General features: G+C 34.7%; 1 protein-coding gene across 7 annotated transcripts in view; it reads left to right on the top strand.

Annotated features, from left to right (window-relative positions):
• The first annotated feature begins 235 nt into the window (after positions 1-235).
• Positions 236-21,892, top strand: part of USP15 (ubiquitin specific peptidase 15) — a 114,832-nt gene continuing 93,175 nt past the window's right edge. For 6 of the 7 annotated variants that reach the window (XR_007189688.2, XM_026500126.4, XM_057316183.1 and 3 more), the window contains exons 1-2: positions 244-394; positions 21,352-21,479. Coding sequence is in view for 6 of the 7 variants with exons in the window: in XM_026500126.4 (XP_026355911.1) it covers positions 306-394; positions 21,352-21,479 (217 nt within the window). In the remaining variant the exon portion in view is untranslated. Of the gene's footprint in view, positions 395-21,351; positions 21,480-21,892 lie in introns of all 7 variants that reach the window. The other variant, XM_026500125.4, reaches the window with a different exon arrangement.

Raw genomic sequence — 21,892 nt, 5'->3', positions numbered from 1 at the left:
CGGTGGCACCGCTCTTGAGAGAGAGGACCGAGGGCCCCCACTCATAAGAGTTAAAACCTGGCTGCCCCGAGCCAGAGGAGGCCAAGGCGCGATGCTGGACAGGCGGGGGCCGATTGGGGGCAGCAGACCACGGCAGCATACTCAGTCCGCCCGCGGGACCAACTCTTGTCCCGAGGCGCCCCCCCCCCCACGTCTCTTTTGGTTTCGACCTGCCGACTGGGAGGGGCCGCGGGACGCCATTCCCACAATGCTCTGGGGCGTGCCGCCGCCGTCGCTGCCGCCTCCGCTACCGCTAGTGGAAGAAGATGGCGGAAGGCGGAGCGGCGGATCTGGACATCCAGCGGTCTGACATCGCGACGCTGCTCAAAACCTCGCTCCGGAAAGGGGACACCTGGTGAGAGAAAGGGGTTGAGGTGGCCGCGGTTGCGGAAGGATGGTGGAGAACTGGGCGGGAACTGCGGGCTGGTGTCTTTCGCTAGTGACAGGTGCGGGCAGGTCCGGCGGCGGCCGCACTGGGCAGCAGGATTTTGGCTGCTCCCAAAATGTTGGGGCAAAGATTGGACCCGAGTTGAGGGCCAGGGTTCGTGGCCTGTCGGGGCGTGCTGAGAGGCTTCAGAGGAGCGGCGACGGCGACTCGCACAGTTCTTTCCGTCCTCCTTCCTTCTGTAGTGCCGCTCCCACCTCAGGCCTTCCCGAATGATAGGTTATAGTCGTTCGGCATGAGTCCCTCAATTTTTGACAGGTCCAGGTCCCGCGGCTTACCAAGATCTCACCCTCTTTCCTTCTCTAGTCATTTCCTTTCCCGGCACTGTCGGCATTTGAGTTCCTTGTTATTCTGCTTCTTGTATTCTTCCGGGAGGCAGGCTGCAGGATGTTTGCGGTTCGTACTACACAGGTGGCATGTGTCAGGGCGCCACTTAAGAGAAAGAAACCCTAGTTTCCAGTTCCTTGTCAAAAGGAGGGAGAGGAGTACGGAACCTTAGGCTAATGAGAAATACCACGTGGTCTTGTGCCTTAGTGGAGGCTTGATAGAAACCGGCAGCGTTTCTCTTAGAAGCGCAGCCCTTCTCCTGTTTGCGGGATAACGTAGGCCTGCAAAAACTAGATAAGTCCACTTGAGGCTTAAGTCACTTGCTAATATTCAGACTTATAAAATACCAAAGGATATACTTAAAACGCTGAAGGAAGTACTTGTAGATTTTAATACTTGTCGGCCATAGTAAGTGGTATTCAGAATAACTTAAATATGTGAATATGTAACATAAAGAGCAAGGGCTCTTTATTAGGAAAGGTACTGTGCTACTTTACTATAATAACAATTATTTTCATGTCCCATTGTCACCATAACAGTGGTATATAATTAACAGTGGTTTTTCCACGTACTTCTCTGTGACTTAGTGAAAGGAATATAAGATTTAGAATTAGTTAGGTCACCGTTTCACCACTTACTCTGCAGTATGACTTTGAGGAGAGTTAATTTAAATCATTGTACCTCAATGTCTTCATCTATGAAATGGACAATAATAATTTCATTGTTGGGAATTTATCTTGATCCAATGAGATATTCCAAAATATTACCTGTTTATGAGATAACATTAAATTTTAGTTACTTCTTGTCACTGCCATTTACTTCTGATAAAATGCTGTAGTATTAGGACATTTTCAAGTAAGTAGATGGCAGTCTTGGGTCTTGAATTTTAGTATTTTGATCTAAGTCTTGGTACTTTTTTCCAACTTTGTTAGACTACATAGATTCTGTGTTTATAGGATAAAAATCCCTAAGGGTGTAAGCATAGACTTGTTGCAGTACAACAGAAAATATGATCTTTAGGTGATTTAATAATCATTATTGTTCGTGTAAGTGTGAGATGCTCATTCCTGTGTGGAAATTAGATATTTCCTAGGACACATGTTTACCTTGGTCTGTGGATTATTAAAGATAAATTAATCCTCACTTCCTATTATTTGTTAAAGAACACTTAAAGATTCTTAATTGACCTAGCCTATTACCACCTCATAAAAAGATAAATGTGGATTTCCATAAAGTAGGAATCTATAAGTTTAAATATGGCTATTATTCAGATGGATGTTCTTTTTAATGTTGTGTGTTTTTGTTATTCTGAGTAATTGGTGGTGTTGACACTATGGGATGATAGGAACAGTATGTGTATTGTGGGCATTAAAGTTTAAGTTTGACATTTTTCAAATAAAAGTATTTTTGCTTTTTCACCAAGCTGTTATTAAATTGTTTTAAAGATCTGTTTTAAAGAATACAGGAAGTCCATAAATTTGAATCTTCTCAGTGCTTTCATTTTAAAGAAAAGGAAACTGAAGCCCAGATATTTAGATAACAGCAAAATGTGGGAAATTTTTTTTTAAGATATATTTATTTCAGAAGGGTCAGGGAGGAGCAGTGGGAGAGAGAGAGAGTCTTTTTTTAAGCAGGCTTCCTGCTGAGTGGGGAGCCTGACGATGGGCTCAATCTCAGGACCCTGAAGGACCCTGAGATCACAACCTGAGCTGAAAGCTAGAGTCAGATGCTTAACGAACTGTGCCACTCAGGTGCTCCAGAATGTGAAAATATTTGTACTTGATTGATTACCCCTTTAGTTAAAGGGAAAAAAATGCAGGAGCAGGATGGTACTGCGGATTTGCAAAAACCAGTTTGGTTTATATGTAAGCCAGTTAATTTGCAATTAGGTGAAATTTGTCAAAAAACGGAAATAGTTTAGAGCAAAAGTTTGATTCAAAGTTTTAAGGAGAATAATAAGTACACATTTCATTATGCATGATTACAGAATTGGTAAAGATTTAATAATTTAGTTGTTACTTGTGCTCATGTTTTTGGAACTCATTAAAACTTGTTTTAACTTGTTAAAAAGTTATTTCTCTTTTTAAAAGATGTTTAGGTTAGTCATTTATGGTTATTTGCGCAAATCCAGTCTGCTGTTTTGTAGCTGAAATGGGCCATATGCAGATGAAACATTATTTTGGTATGTGTGTGTAACCATCGTGAAAAAGACTGACGACTATTGAGAAAAAATGGAAGGTTTACCATAAGTTTATTCTTGAAAGTTTAATACTGATTTTTGATGTTAGGGTCAAGTGCCTTAAAATGAATAATGAAAATGAAACTTAATTTCATTAAGTAGTTTGTAAGCACTTTTTGGGTAAGTATTGTTTCATAGTACTGTGGTAGATAACAAACACTTAGGCAAGGTTTGATTCTGCTTGAAAACTAGAGTTTCTGTTTATTTGTAAATTAGCGGATGGTTTTTATCTGCAGATTGAGTTTCTAGAGATGAAAATAAGTACACGAGTCTGAGATGAGGAGGAACAAACTTTATGATATGCTTAATACTAGACTTTATGGTGACAAGTCCAAACTGATGCAGGAGAGTTATACCTCTTAAAAAGGTGAGGTATGGAAGTGACACTGATCTGCATTAGAAGGAATAAAGTAGTCTCATAAAGCTGTTTCTTAATCTGTATTTTAGCTCAAAGGAGGTATTCAGAAATCCTTGAACAAGGGGCGCCTGGGTGGCACAGCGGTTAAAGCGTCTGCCTTCGGCTCAGGGCGTGATCCCGGCGTTCCAGGATCGAGCCCCACATCAGGCTCCTCCGCTATGAGCCTGCTTCTTCCTCTCCCACTCCCCCTGCTTGTGTTCCCTCTCTCGCTGGCTGTCTCTATCTCTGTCAAATAAATAAATAAAATCTTTAAAAAAAAAAAAAAAAGAAATCCTTGAACAAGATTGTTTGAATTTAGTAACTATAGGAATAAAGATAAAGGAACTAGAACTTGTTTAACTTAGATTGAATGAAAGATAACTTAATCTTCAGATACTGGGTGGTTTCTCTTGATGAGACAAAAGCAAAATTTTTTTTTAAGTACGTTACATGTTAAGTATATTGGGGATAGAGGAACCTATTTAAAGGGGATGGGTAAGTAAATAAATGAGTTACAAAGACAAGTTGTGGGTTATGGAATACTCTCTTTGGAGATATAAGTAAACAGATAACTATAAATCACCAAAATCCCTGCTTTATTATCCGATTTTTATTAAATGTTATTCTACCAGTCATTTTCACTAATTTTTATGTGTGATGTTTTAAATTTTTATGTATGTTCAATGGTAATGCATAGCTAACTTTACAAATTAAATTTTGTGTGTCATTTTGCATAAGCCCTAATAACTTTAATAGGTTTAAGGTATTTCAGAGAGTAACTTTAATTTGTATTTAGAGTCATTTCAAATGTATATGGTATTTTTGTTTCAACAAATAGGCAAGGAATAGTCCATCAGATCATTGAGGTTTTCGGATTAGAAGACATTGGTTTAGTTTTAGGGCTTTCCTTCAGTTCCTCCTCTTAGAAATCTTTCAGGTTTTATTTTATATGGTCTCTTATGTTTGTGCAACTTTGATTAACACTAACAGAAAATAAGCTTATAATGACAAATCAGTTCATAATGTAAAGGGACACTATTAATGTAAACTCCAAATTATTTAGTATATACTTGTTAAAGAAGTTTTTATATTACTTTACTATAAATATTAATTTTTAGTTGTGCCAAAGTGTTAACCACTAAATTAGGGTATATGTTACATCATTTACAGGAAATGAGACCAGAAAGCAAAACGTTTTTTTTTAGTGTTGGTAAATTGGTGAAAATAAGAACAGAAATAGTGATGTTATTAAAGAGTATTTTTCACATTTTAGTTGCTTAAAATCTAGAAAGGCAATTTTTCCTAATTTAAGCCTTATTATAAGTTTAAATCACTTCTAAGTTGTTAGTGAATCTGAAATTAATGTATCTTATTTGCCAGGAAGATCCAGAGTTTTTAGTCTGTGATTTCATTTTAGTGACATTCAGGCTTTATGTTTTTTTCTAAATCATATCATTTACCCATTAGCACATATAAGGTATTAAATAAATGTTCTTTTTACAAAATAGTTTTGTGACAAATATTAATCTTGCTCAAACATACATATAATAAGGAAAACTTAGCTTGTCAGGCCATGATGTGTAGTATTATATTTGAAAACACTATGTCCTAGGTACTGTTTTAAGTACTTACATATGTTAACTTATTTACTCATCACTACAATTCTAGGGCACTAGAATGTGAATGTGCTGTAACTCACATTTGACAGAAAAGGAATCCTAGGCTCAAGTGTTCACACAGGAATAAATCTGGGATTTGAACCCAAGTAGTCTGGGGCTTTAATTCAGGCCCAAAAATCACTGTACTACACTGCCTCTTATATTGAAGATGAATTTTAAAATGTAGTTCCACTTCAAAAGGAAAAAAAGTACTTTTCTTTTTAAATGGAATCTATTTTATATTTAGTAGCAGAATTCTACCATTTTATTGCGTACTTGTGTTTTATGACTATTCAGTTTAGCTATGATAGAGTATATAGAAAATCTTAACGTCTTGCTTCTGGAAATCTAAATTTAATTACATTTAAAGGTTAATAGGTAATTAGCTCAATAGAATAAATGTTATTTTGATCTAAAAGTTCATGTAAACAAAAGAAAATGGGATGACTTATTGTTGAAATTTTGAATTTCAATTGTTTATCAGTAATTACAAACTTTCTTTAGAGGTTATTTGTCTCCTTCTTATATAGTTTTACAGAACTAACACATCAGGCTGATAGTAAGAGCTCGTAGGATATTTTGTTTTAGTACTTTGCCTGCATTTTAAAATCTTGGTTTACAGAAAACCACAAATATATGACGATCTCTTTTTGGACTATGAATCTATAGGAACAACCTAGTCCAAAAATGAAAATATGAATGTCTGGTATTCTGTGTTCCATGTTTAGTAACTGATTTTTTTTTTCTCAGAAACAACTCTTTCAGTGGATTTTCAAAGTCAAAAGACTTTTGAATTAAGACAGTGAAAGGTACATAACAGTATTGGCACCTCTTTAACATCTTCCTGAAAACTAACAGTTGAAGTAGCAACTGCAAATAGATCAGTTTTGCCGTCTTTGTCTTGAGATGTATCCATTGTATTACATGAGTTTAGAGTGATTTTTCTATTCCTCACTTTGAGAATTACTTTATTAATAAGCCATAATAAGTAAGCCATAATTATTGATAAAAGTGAATTGAAACCATCAGGCATATTGACAAGGAGATAAGGGGAAGGTTAAGAACAACTAATGAAGGTGTTTACATGCATCATCTAAAATCATTAAGGATCCTTTAAAAATACTTATATTCCTTTCTTATAGGTAAGGAATCTGAACTCAGAGAAATCAGTTGATTTGCATGTGGTTTGCAGGTGATGATAATACCACCAATAGTGAACATTAATTGAATGCTTACTCTGTGTTCTAAATGCTTTATACTTATGCAGCTTTTAAAGTAAGTGCTCTTATTTACCTCATTTTACAGATGTTTGATGAGTTCAGAGCTAATTTAAATACCTGGTTTAAAATGATTTTAAATACTAGATATTATCAGTATCTCCTTAGTATTAGAAATGTTTTTCGGACACCTGGGTGCGGCAGTCGGTTAAGCATCCAGCTTTTGATTTCAGCTCAGGTCATGATCTTAGGGTGGTGAGATGGAGCTCTGAGTCAGGGTCCGCACTCAGCACAGTCTGCTTGTCCCTCTCCCTCCCACTTGTTCTCTCTCTCTCCATCAGATACATAAATAAAAATCTTTTTTAAAAATGTTCTTATGTTGTCACTACTCAAATATAATGCAAACAGGATTTCATTAGATTATTTTTCTTTCTTGGTTCTATATAGAATTATTTAGCAGTTACTAAAACAATTGTTTTTCTTCCTTGACTCAGTTCACTTTGTGTGTTTTATTTTCATTTCCTCAGTTTCCACTGTAATTCATACTCTCTATCTTATATTTTTTCCCTTGAAGTCATTTCTCCATACTCTTTTTCCATCTGTTCTTTAAACAAGGAAATGTAGTTCCTTTCAGTTTTATCATCCAGTTTATACAGAAGTCACTACTAAAGAAACCTGGAATAAGACTGGTAGTAAGAGACCTCAGTTTTTGTTTTTTTTTTTTTAAAGATTTTATTTATTTATCCGACAGAGATAGAGACAGCCAGCGAGAGAGGAAACACAAGCAGGGGGAGTGGGAGAGGAAGAAGCAGGCTCCCAGTGGAGGAGCCTGATGTGGGGCTCGATCCCACAACGCCAGGATCACGCCCTGAGCCGAAGGCAGACGCTTAACCGCTGTGCCACCCAGGCGCCCCTCAGTTTTGGATACAGATTAAAATGACATCTCTGAAGGAATAATCAAGAAATGCTCCTCAAAAAGAAGTAAAGAAGGTCAGATGGTAATACGAGGCAGTAGACCTCTGTAGAGGGGCGCCTGGGTGGCTCAGTCAGTTAAGCGTCTTGTCTTCAGCTCAGGTCATGATCCCAGGGCCCTGGGATGGAGCCCTGCATCAGGCTCCCTGCTCAGCGGGAAGCCTGCTTCTTGCACTCCCCCTGCTTGTGTTCCCTCTCTCGCTATCTCTCTCTCTGTCAAATAAATAAAATCTTAGAAAGAAAGAAAAAGAAAGAAAGAAAGAAAGAAAGAAAGAAAGAAAGAAAGAAAGAAAAGAAAACCTCTGAAGAATTAACCTGTATTTGGTTATACCTGCAACACTTTTACTGCTTCCATCAGTAGGATTCTGCATTGTTTCCTTATAGACCTCCCTCACAAAAGGAGGGTAATGACTACTTTTTCTTCTTCATGAGGAGGAGAGCTAGCTGTCTCTTCTCTCCTTTCAGCTTTGAGAAGAGTCAGATATTAGCGTACTAATTCCTTACTGTTAAAAAAAATCATGTAGCAGAAGTAGCCATAGAAAGGACTTCCTTTGTGAAAGAAGTCAAAGAGTGGCTTTGAGGCCGGGCTATTCTAAGTTTTAGAGAGCCAGTTAAATCAAAATCTGGAGCACTAGAGACAGAATTAATTACTTGAGTGAAAAGATCATAAAGTTCATTGAGTAAAATTTTACACAAAAAAATTAAGAATGATTAGGGTGAAATGATCATGGTAAAAGAGACCTTATAATTTGGGTTACTTTATGTTGTTTAACAGTATGTTTTAACAGCTTGACAGAGTTTAACAATTTAATCAAGAGATTTATCTTTGATATAGATAGAAAATTTATATTCACAAATTTGAATGGGTAGAAACTTAATTCTCTGGAGAGGTATAGTTAAGTAGTTACATGTACCATATAGTTATGGTGATGGTTACAAAAATTATTACATGTTAAGAGCTTTACACATATATGAAATAAGTGATAATATTCTCATTTTGCAGATATGAAAACTGAGGTATAGTGTTACACGTACAATAGTCACACACTTGGGTCAGTGATAGAGCAGAGATTCTAACCTAGGCAGTCAACTCTAAAGCCTGTGTTTTAAACTGTATTACTTGCCTGTGAGTGACAGAGCCATACCCATATTATGGAAACAACTTTTTGAAAGATGAATACTTTGGCATCTTAAAAATAGCATTTTCATCTGTTATCCATGTGAGAAGGCTGTAGGATTTTTCTGGGGCTCTCTCCTTGGTTTAGCATTCTAATCTTAGTAGTCTTATTTCTAATTAATATAGCTGTGCTTTGATACTGATGGTAGTTCCTATTTCTTGAAAATTATGTACTCATTTCTGCCTCATCAGGCATTACACATCATTATTATTTCAAATATATTTTACTAATTCCTGGCCTTGTCTTACTTCAAAACCTAGCTCAACACCAATCTCTGGGGGTGCCTGGGTGGCTCAGTTGGTTAAGTGTCGCCTTCGGCTCAGGTCATGATCCCAGGGTCCTGGGCTTGAACCCTGCATCAGACTCCCTGCTCAGTAGGAAGTCTGCTTCTTCCTCTCCCACTGTCCCTGTTCTCTCTCTTTCTCTCTCTCATTCTCATGTGCACTCACTCTCTCTTTCTAATAAATAAATAAAAATCTTAAAAACACACCAATCTCTGTAAAATCATCCCTAATAATCTCATCCAGATATATGTCCTTCCACTCTTAAAAAAAAAAAACAGCTTTATTGTGATATAATTCACATATTGTACAATTTTCCCACTTAAAATATATCGTTTGCTGGGTTTCGGTATACTCACGGAATTGTGCAACCATTACTTTAATCAGTATTGGAATATTTTTTATCACACCCCAGTCCTCCATACCTATTAGCAGTACCCTGCTTCCCCCAATTTCTCCTCAGATACCCCTGCTTTAGGCAGCCACTAATCTACTTTTTGTTCTATAGATTTGGCAACTTTGGATATTTCATGTAAATGGAATCATATATGTGATTTTTGTGTCTGACTTCTTTCATGAAGTATTATTACTTCTTACTGAATAATGTTCCATTGTATAATGTACCACATTGAATTCGTCCCTTCATCAGTTGATGGACATTTGGGTTGTTCACATTTTAGCCCTTATGAATAATCTTGCTATGAACAATTCATGTGCAATTTTTTGTATAGACATAACTATCTTTAGTATATACCTAGGAGTGGAATTCGTGGGTGTCTGTGTTTAATTTTTTAGGGAACTGATAGGCTCTTTTCCAAGGGCGGTGTAGCATTTTACATTGCCATCAACAGTGTATGAGGGTTCCAATTTTTCCACATCCTTGACTGCGCTTGTTAATGTCTTTTTTGATTACAGCCCATCTTAGCAGATGTAAAGCGGTATCTCATGGTAGTTTTGATTTGCATTTTCCTAATGGCTAATGATGTTGCACAGCTTTTTCATATGTGCATATTGGCCATTTGTATACCTTCTTTGGCAAAATGTTTGCCTAGATCCTTTGCCCATTTTTAAATTAGATTATTTGTCTTTGTATTATTCAGTTTTAAAAGAGTTTTTGTATTCTAGATACAGATCCCTTTTTAGAGAGATGATTTGCAAAATTTTCTCCCGTTCTATGGGTTTTCTTTTCACTTTCACAATCTTACTTGGCCTCCTTCCTGGGTTCCTTTTTTGTCTTAGTTTAGATGTAAAAAGAGGTCATAAAAATTAGTTCTTGCTAACTGATGAATTTAATGTGCAAAGTAGAAAATAGGTTGGAAATGCTCGAAATTTAAAATGAAGATATAAAGAGATTAATCAAGCCATTGTTTTATTTGAAAGAACTACATAGCTTTCAGTTAAGCTTTACTGAAACAGTGAAATCCTGAGTTATAGTTTGGTACCTTTTTAAAAAGCCTGTGAATTATCTGGCTTATAATGATTTAAAATGCTAGAAATTATTGATATCTCCTCTAGTATTGAAAAAAAATGGTTTTATGCTCTTGTTATGTAAATGTAATTTAAATAGTATATCATTAAATTAGATAATTAATCTTAGAGTGAATTTACATCGCAAGTTGTTTATTCCACTAATTCTGCATAAGATAGTTATACATGTTTTTCTGAAATTGTGTGCTACATTGGATTAGGCTGAAGTATTTGTGTATTTTCTTAGTTGTAGAAAAATGTTTTATATCTATTTTGCAGAGAAAAAGGTAGGATTTTAAGAAATAAATGATGTTATGTTATATATCAGTATTAGGAAATTAAGCAGGAATTGCATATCTAAATGTTGTAAGTATAAATGTACTAATCAAAAAAGAAAAGAACTATGTGTTCATTAGCTCTATGATTTCTTAAATGCAGCTGCTGAGATTTCCCCATTTCCCTATACTGCTTTCAAACTTCTTTATGTCTAGGGCTGCTTCTCATTTATTGGCCCCTATATATCTTTCCTTAAATTTGCTTCTAGCATGAATAAAAATAGTATAAACTTTTAGAACTCTCCTATCTTTACCCCACCACCACCAAAAAAAAAAAAAAAAAGGAAAAAAAATTTGGCCTTTTTAATTTTTAACGTAGCTTTTCAGCATTTGAGAGCTGTCTTAAAATTGACTCAGATTTCTGTGGGGTCCTAAAATTGACCCATCTTCTCTGGAGTCATTGAAAACTATTCTGTCCAGACCACAATACAAATTGTGTTTCTTGATGCCTTCAGGATATTTAGCACCATGTAATTTAGACCTTTTTGAAGTGCTCATAGTTTTTTGTGAGTTTTTGATTTACTAAACATTTGATTTGTATTTTGATCCTCCCAGTAATCCTGTGAGGTATTCCCAGTGGTCTTCATGAAATGTAAATCAGATCATCTCTCTTCCCTGCTAAAAATGTTACAGTGGCTTTCCATTACACTCAGGATAAAATCCTTACCATTACCTTAAAGGCATTGTATAGTCTCGGTCCTGTCTACCTCTCTAGCCTTATGTAGCATTTTTTATCCCCTTGTCATAAACTCCAATATCATTTAGTCAGTTCCTCCAACATACCAACCTCCCAAAGTTCTGGTTCTAGCACATGCTATTCCTTCAGTCTAGATAGCTTTTTTCTTCTTTTTCCTGAAACAACTCCTGTTTATATGCTAAAATGTTATTCTTCCAAAGCTGCTTTCCTTTATTCCGAATAGGGACCCCTTTATTATCCTTTCATAATTTCCTGTACTTTCCCTTCACAGCACTTACCACAATATTTTACTACATATATTAATTACTTAACATCTCTCTCCTACACTGGACTCTGAATTCCATGAACACAGGGACCTTGGCTATTTTGCTAGCCATCTATTCATATGGAATAGTAGATCTTAAATATTTATTGAATGAATGAATGAATTACCATTTCTAAGATGAACAAGCTAAAGGTTTTAGCACTAACTTCTCTAAAAACCTCACAGCAAGTAAAGTTAGAGGATTTGGGGGGAAAGAAGAAAAGAAAGTGAATTTGGGCCTCGTACTTTTTTTTTTTTTTTTAGTATAGTTGACAACGCTATACATTATGCTGTTATACATTATGTTTACCACAAGTGTAGGTACTGTCAGCATAAACACTATTGCGATATCATTGACCATATTCCCTATGCTGTGCCTTTTATTCTCATGACTTATTTATCCTGTAACTGGAAACCTCTATCTCCCACTTCCCTTCACTCATTTTGCCCATCCCACCACTGCTTGATATTTTCAATAGTATGTCATTAAATGAGAGAATTAATCTTAGTACTTCTGTCTGGCAACCATCAGTTTATCCTCTGAATTCATAGATCTGATTTTGCTTTTTGTTTGTTTATTCATTTATTTTTTAGATTCCATGTATAAGTGAAATCATATGGTATTTGTCTTTCTTAGTTTGACTTATTTCACTTAATATAATACCCTCTGTAGCCTAGTACTTTTTCTGTAGTAAATTTAGAATTTATTTTTACTCCAGTCTGATTTCAGGAGGTAAGAAAATTTGTAAGCGAAATTAATCATGAAAACAAATTGAAATTAGGTGTGAAAAAAATTCATCCACAGTTTAGTTTACCACCATTCTAGAAAAGTTCCTAAAAGAAAGATGGTGTTCACTTTGTAGTCTTAATTGACGTGAAAATGGGACTCTCATACAGGTGTAGTGTGAACACTCAGGCTTTTTCTACTAAGTTCTCAATAGGCAAAAATCTAACATTTCCCAGAGATGCTCCACTTTAAATTACTTATTTTCCTCTTAAGTAAAATGAATAATAGTTGCTAAGAAATGCCTTTTGAGTAAGTATTTCAATTCTTAATTATAACTTGGTAATAACATTTTGATATTCTTCTGCTATTTCACTTTTTGCAGAGAACCCTTACTGTTTCATAAAGAGGGGAACAGTAGGGATGCCTGGGTGGCTCAGTCAGTTAAGCATCTGCCTTTCGCTCAGGTCATGATCTCAGGGTTCTGGGATCGAGCCTCGCATTGGGCTCCCTGCTCAGCTGGGAGTCTGCTTCTCCCTCTCCCTCTCCCTCTCCCTCTGCCACTGCCCCTGCCTGTGCTCTCTCATTCTCTCTCTGTCAAATAAATAAATAAAATCTTTTAAAAAAAGGGAGGGGGGAATAGTATATGATTTTAGTAAGAATCTGTTACATCTTTAAGTCTTTGTTAAGTAAATGGGATTTATAGTGAAGTTTAACATAGGGGGAAAAAAGCATTGAATTTAGAGTATGAAAGCCAGAGTGCATACTGAAAAGAGGCCCTGCATTTACTCATTTAATAGAGTTGTGTTTCGTTGATAGGTTACATATGCTGAGTTTTGGTTTCCCCAACAACTAAATAAAAAACAGAAGGAAAAAAGAGAGGTTACTGTAACTATAACATGAAAATACTTTATACATAATCTTTTTATAGATATAAAGCCTTTGTATTTTATTATGTGATATTAAAATTTTGATTTAAACAGTGAGTAGTATGTTCATATTTATGTCTTTAAAATGTCTGTGGCCACAGAGTGAGGGCAATTGGAAGCAGTAAACTTAAAGAGGAGAGATAAGTTGGACAGCCATTGCAATAATCTGTGCCACAAAAAATAATAGAGAAGGGGAGGTACAGAACTAAGGTACTTTTCTGAAGGTACTTGGTTACTAAATGTTATGGGGTGAGGGAAGGAGGAATACAGGATAATATTTTGCTTTCTGACTTGGGAAATTAAATTATTGATAATATTTATTAAAGGACCCTGGAGAAGGAGTAAATATGAAGGTGTGAAAATGATTAATGACTAGTGGTTGGAATGTATGAAAAATCCGGGTTGACATGGGCCGGTAGGAATTGGAAGTATGATTTAAGGTTGTAAAGACTGGCCCTGGGATGCAGATTTTGGAATCATTAGTATGAATTAAAATATAATTGGCAAGTATGAACAGTGAAAGAAGAAATTAACTCTGTGAAGAGAAGGTTGCGAGAAGAAGAAGAAAGAAGAGTATCCCTACCCTCTCTTCCAAAAAAAAAAAAAAAGGTAGAAAAGTAGAATCACATGGTTTAAAAATAATTGATGAGGTACATAAAATTATGAATCTTTTGGATTTGTGAGAAATATTTTTAGGGTTCTTTGGGGTAGGAAGACCTCTTATGCTAGGTTGAAGAGTAAGTAAGGGTTGAAGAGTAGAAACTTAAGCTTGGCTGTAAGAACAAGTCAGAAAAATGGGAGTAGATAGAGAAGGAAATGAGTGTGAGTTGGGAGGTAACATGGGGGAAAAGGGTGAAAGAATTGGCCCTGTTTACATGCTGAGTGGGAAAAAAAAGACAAGGTACAAGGAGAAACAAGAGTAGGAGCTGTTAATAGGGTAAGCCCCCAAGGAGGCAGAAGGAAATTAAATCCAAAGCATAGGAACAAAAATAATTAGCCTTGGATGTAAGGAGGGTTACATCCTTCACTAATTTATGAAGGAATCAGGTAAGATTAAGGTGTAGAGAAGGAGAGTTGGACAGAAAGTAGGGGCTTCTAACTTCCTCAAAAAGTAGGGCAGCAAGGTTGTCTATTCAGCCTAATGGGTGAGAGACTGGCAAAAGTTTTGAAATTACTGGAAATGGAGAAGGCTATCTGGAGATATGCTGGAGGATTGTGGCTCTTCTCTGAAGGATTTGAGAGATTGAAGACCATAGACCTTTATCTCCATGAGATTTTCTTTACTAACTTTTGAACCCAGATAATATTAACATTATGATAAAAATTTTTTGTATTGGTGTACTAGTATGTGAGAATCATGGTTCATGCAAGTGTGAGGCCCTCATGAATACTTGTTAACCCACTGAAACAGGGAAATGGTATTAATTAAGCTACAGCCAGAAGCCTCAATCATAAAGTAACCTTGATCATATTTTAGTATATGTACTTCATGGCTTTTTATATTAGAACACAGTCACATGTCTCAGTATTATTCAGAAATATTTCACCTTTGGTCTCATCTATAAGGCATATAGACTCCTTTGTGCGAGAAACTTAAATTGGTGCATTAGTCACAAAGCATTTAATTACTCTCCTGTACTTTGGGCTCTCTGGATATTTGCAGATAATATTTAGATGAATTTTAGATGGTTGCAAATCTATAATGTAATACTTCATACTAAAACTTACATCAGCTTAAAATCAGTATATGTGTCAATTGTAGGATTTTTTATTGTTTTGCTTCTATTATCTTCCCAGATATCAAGGGTTATAATCTGTACTGTTTTTTATGTGCTTTTTTTTTTTTTCCTTTTGAGATGTCACTCAATCATTTCTTCTTTCCTGGTTTACTTACTGGTTGCTCTGGTTACCAAAAGGAAATAATTTCTTGAGAATGAATACATTATTATGTGTCAGAAACATAATTTGATAAATTTAGAAATAACCAAATAAATCATGCTTTTCCAGAGAAATTCTCCAAAACTTATGTAAATTTTTTATTAAAATTTAATGCTAATTCGTGTTTGGAAGAGATAATATAAGACACAAAAATAAAAGAGATAACATAAACCTACAAATTTCTTTCAAAAATACATAGTAAAATAAATTCTGCATTTTGTACATTTGGCTATACATATTTTCATCCCAATAAAAAAAAAAAAAAACCCCGAGGAGGCACATGGGTGGCTCAGTCAGTTAAGCGCTGACTCTTGGTTTTGGTTCAGGTCATGATCTCAGGGTCCTGAGATTGAGCCCCACTTTGACCTCCACACTCAGTGCAGCGTCTGCTTGTCCTTGTCCTTCCCCCTCTGTTCTTCCCTCTCCAAAATAAATAAAATCTTTAAAAAAAAGCCTAAGTAGTATTTATAATTACTTATTTTTATGGTTGAAATGTCTTTTCTTTTGTTGACTGTCACTTAACTTTATCAGTTTTGACCTCAACATTCAGTCTATACATTTGACTCCACTTCCTTTTTGTCCTTGTATATGTGTATATATAAACTATTGTTCTATATTAAGTAGAAAATATTAATCAGATTTAATGTAATATCTCAGGAAGAGAGAAGATTATAAAGAAAAATGTAACAAAACACTTATGCACATAACCCTTAGTTTAAAAAAATAAAACATTACAAAAACAGTTGAGTGTCCTTGTGTATGTTTCCCTAATCACATCACCTTCCCTCCCTTGCCAGAGGGAGCCACCATCCTGAAACAAATTTTTATTATTATTTTAAATTATTTATATATTATTTTATTTAGTTTTATAATTAAATTATTGAATTATCTTATGTATATTAATATATATGCATGGTTTGTAAATTGTATATACTATTCGTGGCATGTTTTTAAATTTTCTATAGTCATGCTACACATCTGTTATCTTTATATATTTGTGTTATATTACATGTGTCCTTTTGCAGTTCTTTTTTTTTTGGTTCAACATTGTAGTTTTGAGATTTATCTTTAATACATGTAGTTGTATTTTTCATTATAATTTTTGTGTAATATTTTTGAGTATGAATAATTGATATTAAGTTTTTTCCCCTTTTCATTGTTACAAATTATGCTGCACTATATATTCTTATAGTTGTAATTTTGTAAATACAAGAGTTTCTGTAGGGTAAAACTTAGCAATGGCAATACATGATTGTATGGTATGTACATCTTTATTCTTAATAGATTGTGTTGCCAAACTACCATCCGAAGTGAAGTTTGTAGTTTATTCCCCTTTGGCAGTATGTAAGTTCCTATTACTACGCATCTTTTCCACAACTTGATATGGTTGACATATGTGCACATGCTTGTGTTCACCAGCTTCATGAGATGATATGGTATGGTATTCGTATTTTTCCCATTGCTAATGGGATTAAGCATCTTGTCATATGGATAGAGGCCATTCTGATTTTCTCTTCTGTGAATTGCTTTTTTTTCCTCTTAAAATTTTAGTTTTTAATTTATTAACTTGAAGGAGTTCTTCATGTATTCTAATCCATTGTCAGTTATCTGGAGTATGTGTATCTTTCCTAGTCTGTATCTTCTCTCTTTACTTGATGGTGTCTTTGTTGAATGGTAGCCTTTCATTTTAACCTTGGCAAGTTTATCAGTCTTTATCTTTAAGGTTTTTGCTTTTTGTCTTAACTCTTCATATTCTAAGGTAATGAGGGTTTTCTTGTATCTTATTTTAAAAAATTGTGCTTTTACTTTCACATTTACATTTTTAATCCAACTATAACTTATTTTTATACAGTTAGTTCTGCTGTAACATAGCATGTGTTCCTAAAATCACCATGTTATATGCAAAATCATGCAATAAAAAACACAGGGCATATGGGAAAAATGGGGTTGAGACACAGCGCTCAAAAAAATTTTGTCAGCGACGCATTAAAAAACATAATAAAAATGGTAGCACAGTTTTATATATGTTAAATGGTCTTAACCATTTCTTAAAATACATAACTACCACAATAAATACAACATTTTTGTTTTTAAAAGGATGAAGGTGACTTCTAGAAGTAGGATTCAAAGGGTTGCAGCTTGAGTTATTGTGAAGTGGTGGAAGGAAAGTTTTCTTAAATCTGCCGAGAAGTTGAAATAGCAGATGTGGGAGTGTGGTTCCTAACACACTTGAAGATGTTTGAAGTATGGGGGGTGGCTGAATGGTTCATTCAGCTAAGTGTCCGACTCTTGATTTTGGCTCCAGTCGTGATCTCAGGTCGTGAGATTGAGCCCCACATTGGGCTCTGTGCTGGGTGTAGAGCCTGCTTAAGATTCTCTTTCCCCCTCCCTCTGCATCCACCCTCTTAAAAAAAAATGATGTTTGAAGTGTGTGTTTTGTGCATCCTGTGTGGTTCAGTACAGCTGAGTAGTTTTCTACATTTACCTTGTGTTTGTTTCAGTTAGGACTACAGTAAAGCAACCTAGGCACTTAGGGGGCAGAATTTAAGGAGGCGCTTCCTGTTAGGGTTACTAGACATCTAGCTTGCCTCACCCTTAGTCCTGGCCCTGCTTGTGGATTAAGTAGTGCTTGAGCATATACTGAAGTTTGTGCTATTGTTCTCTAATATATCAGTCATGTTTAACATAATTCAGGTTTTCAAAACAAGCATTAGAGTAGGACTGACTGCATATGTCAGTTAAAGCTCTAATTTTCCCCCATATACTTAGCTAGATCATTCCCCGCTAATTCATAATGATGCTTTTGGTATATATCATAGTTCCCCATATACATGAATCCAATTCTTGTTTCTTTGTGCCACATGTTTTCATTGGTCTTTTTGCTTCTCTCTATGCCAGTATCACATTTTTTAATCACAGATCTGGCACTGACTTTGTAACCTTGGTCAAGTTATTCCTGTGTGCCTGTGAAATTATAATAGTACTTACATTATTGGGTAAAGGAGTAAATGAACCAGTATATCTAAGTGCTTAGATATATGCATCTGGCCCAAGAGTAAAGCTCAAATGTTAATTATTTTGTTATTAAAAGTAATTTTTTAGCTTAATAAACAGTCTTGATATCTAGTAGACTGATATTGCCATCTTATTTCTCCTTTTCCAAACTGTTTGAAAGGAAGTGGGAAAGGCTTCTAGGAGGATTCCCTGAGAAAGTGATATGTAGGCTATCTTAAAGATGAAAGGAATTAAATAGATGTTGGGAGGAATAGGAGTATAGTCTAGGCAGATGGAGCCGTAGTCAGAAAATGGAGTGTCTAGTAACTGAAAGAAGGTTGTTATAGTTAAATCTCAGCAAAGAAAAATGGTACCAGTCGAGACTAGACAGGCAGGAGTAGATAGATGTGCAAAACCAAGTAGGCATTGTTAAGGATTTTAGATTTCATCTTACGATCATAGTTATAATCATTTGTAAAGATTGTTATTTCATGACTTTTATTCTTTCTTAGAGGTCTAAGAATGAAAGTCATTAAATATCAGTCTTTACAAATAGTAATAGCTATTTCAAAACAAAACAAAGCAAAAAACCTTGGTATCTAAAATTGGTCCTATCTGGATCCTAATAGTATACCAGGGATTAAGAGTGCTGTTGAGAATGTGTAAGTCAGGTCTTCGTTCACTTACTTGTAATCTTGGAGAACTGTTGATTCTGTTGTAGGCTTTTATCAGTTGAAATTGATGATTCTTAAGTTTTGGCAGATTCACAGATTACGGGTAGAGTTTTTACAACAAATCTATGTAAATATTTTGAAATAAAAATTTTTTTATTTAGTTCACTGCATTTAATATTGTTTTCTTTCTTGAGTACACCTAAGAAGTCTACATATTATTTCTATAATAGATGTTTCTGTTTTTTCCTATATTCCCCCTAATGTTTCATTACCACAAAATTCTACAAATAAGATATAGGTGGCCTATAATAGAGATATGATGGCCTTTTCATTTGAAAGTAATGTTGAAAGTAGGTAAACATCCATCACCTGAGAGAGTCTCCTCTCATAATAGTATCATTATACAGAAATTAGTTACTTTAAGATCTAGGAAAGAGAGTTGAACTAGAAATATGGCAACAGATGAATACTACCTAGCACAAACCTCTATCATACAGTAAAGGATTTATTAAATACTTTGGGAGCTAAAACCCATCTTTTAGAAATATATATTAAATAAATATAAATAGAATTTTGATAGTATTTCCCAAATCGTTTTAATGTCAGTTTTATAAATCATATTGTTATTTATAGTATTACTGTTAATTGATAAATTCAGTGCAATTCCAGTCAAAATCTTAATTGTATTTTTTGTGGAACTTGATAAACTGACTCTAAAATTCACGTGGAAGAACAAATGGCCAAGAATAGTTAAGGCAATTTGCAACAACACCAAGTTGGGGGAACTTGCCCTAAAAAAAAAAAAAAAAAAATCAAGATTAAAGTAATAAAGATACTATGAAACTGGCACAATGATAAAAACAAAAATAGATGAAACAGAGGAAAGGCCACATAGTGTGACATTAATTTGCAAAGAAAGCAAATGAAATGTCTGAATATTTTGTTTAAATCACAAGAGGGAGTCTAAAAAACTTTTGGTTTGTGATAAATAAGTATAATTTTCTTTATTTAATATGTAAAGTTATTGCTGGTTTAATCTCTTTATTTTAGAAATAGGGTTTTCTTAAAAACTTAGTCTCTGAACTTTTTTTCTTCAGAAGTCTCAAATTCTACAATTTGGGGGCTTTCAGTTACATAATCTTGACAGTAGGTTCGGAATACTAGTGTCTAGATAATTCTGCAGTACCCGCATTAAGGGAATTAAACTGCTGATGAATATTCTCTGGGAATTGTGGGAGTTTGTTAGATTGGTGCCTTTGCTTCAGACATTTTCAGTTTATAAATAACTGTATAAACTGTATAACTGTAGGATTTCATTCCTGTACTTAGTGCTGTGTATAGTAAGCACAGGTACATTAGAATGATCTCCAAAAAAACCTGGTTTACCTACGTTAGTACACATGTGGGCTTTAAACATCTTGTTAACCTTTACTTTTGATTTTGTTATTGAACCTGGTTAAGTGTGGGGAAGTGTTTCTGGAAAAGAATTTAAAATAATTATGAGCCCGTGGCAAAGCAGTATTTCATAATGGGTATAATGTAGTCAAAATAAATTTGTAAAATTTTTTAGGTGTATGAGCTTTCTTTACTAGAGCACATTATTTTACTTTTTCTGTCACTGGTCATCTGATGAGAACTCAGTTAGTAGGTACTTGAAAATAAGATGAATGTAGTTTCAGTAATGCTTACGGTGCTTGGTGTACCACACTTTTGAAACCAATCAAAAAAACCTGTTCTGGGTGGGGGAATGGGATAGGCTGGTGATGGGTAGTAAGGAGGGCACGTATTGCATGGTGCACTGGGTGTTATACGCAACTAACAAATCATCGAACTTTACATCAAAAACCAGGGATGTACTGTATGGTGACTAACATAATATAATAAAAAAACATTATAAAAAACAACAACAACAACAACAACAAAAAACCTGTCCTGCTTGCCCCAGCAGATTTCATGAGAAATAGATGGAGGTAATATTGTTGTTATTAACTTTTGTTGGTAAAGAAGCTAAAGTTTTAAAAAATCTGTTGCTACGATTATTATAATCAGTCTTGTAAACCTTTAATAATCCACTTTCCTTATCCCCAAAAAGATAGAGTAAAATATATAAAATAAACATACTGTATTTGTAAGTTTTTTGCAAAAGAACCATTTTCATATTTCTTTATATTTTACCATGTTGTGCTTTAAAATTTTGTTTTGATTCATTCTTATGATTCCCATTTGAATTTTTGTCCAGTTGTCAGATATTTTATGGAATAGCTAGTGCATTTTTCTAAGAGGTGCTGTTAAGGATTTTTTTTAATGTGTATGTCAATACTTATCCTCAAATAGTAGATATTTATAGAAAAATAGCAATAACACTCTGTATAAGTGAAATGTTTTTCCAGATTGTAAGTCAGATTACAGTTACTCTCAATAATCCTTTCAGGTAGTTATGTACTTCAATATAAAATGAAATATCAAATACAGGTAGCTTCTCTGCTATTCATATAGTTACAGGTATTTACTTTACTGATTTCTTTTCTTTTTTTAGGTACCTAGTCGATAGTCGCTGGTTCAAACAGTGGAAAAAATATGTTGGCTTTGACAGTTGGGACAAATACCAGATGGGAGATCAAAATGTATATCCTGGACCCATTGATAACTCTGGACTTCTCAAAGGTCATTATTTCCTTTCTTTAGTCAGGTTGTAAATGTGTTCATTTGAGTATGTTATAGTCAGTATATGTAATATGGAAAATGTTCATGTAAATAAATTAGAAAATTTTCTTTGTGTTATAGATTTGACTTAATGAACTCAGATTATTCTATCATAATTAGTTATTACTCTGTATCATGACATATTTTTCCATTTACTATATAAGAAAAGTTTATTATTGTTTAACCCTTTAAGTAAAGAATGTAAGTTAGAAAGCGCTATCTTATTATTTGGGGGAAATGCTGTATTGTTATTGTTTTTCCTAATGGACACATGACTTTTTTAAGTTGGGGAGCATTGATACATGTTTAAGTTCTTGGAATTTTGCATCACTCTTCTACAACCCTCACTACTTAACAGTCTTCTATACCTCTCA

The sequence above is a fragment of the Ursus arctos genome, unplaced genomic scaffold (assembly GCF_023065955.2).
Source record: "Ursus arctos isolate Adak ecotype North America unplaced genomic scaffold, UrsArc2.0 scaffold_21, whole genome shotgun sequence".
NCBI lineage: Eukaryota > Metazoa > Chordata > Mammalia > Carnivora > Ursidae > Ursus > Ursus arctos.
This window is presented reverse-complemented; position numbering and strand designations above follow the sequence as displayed.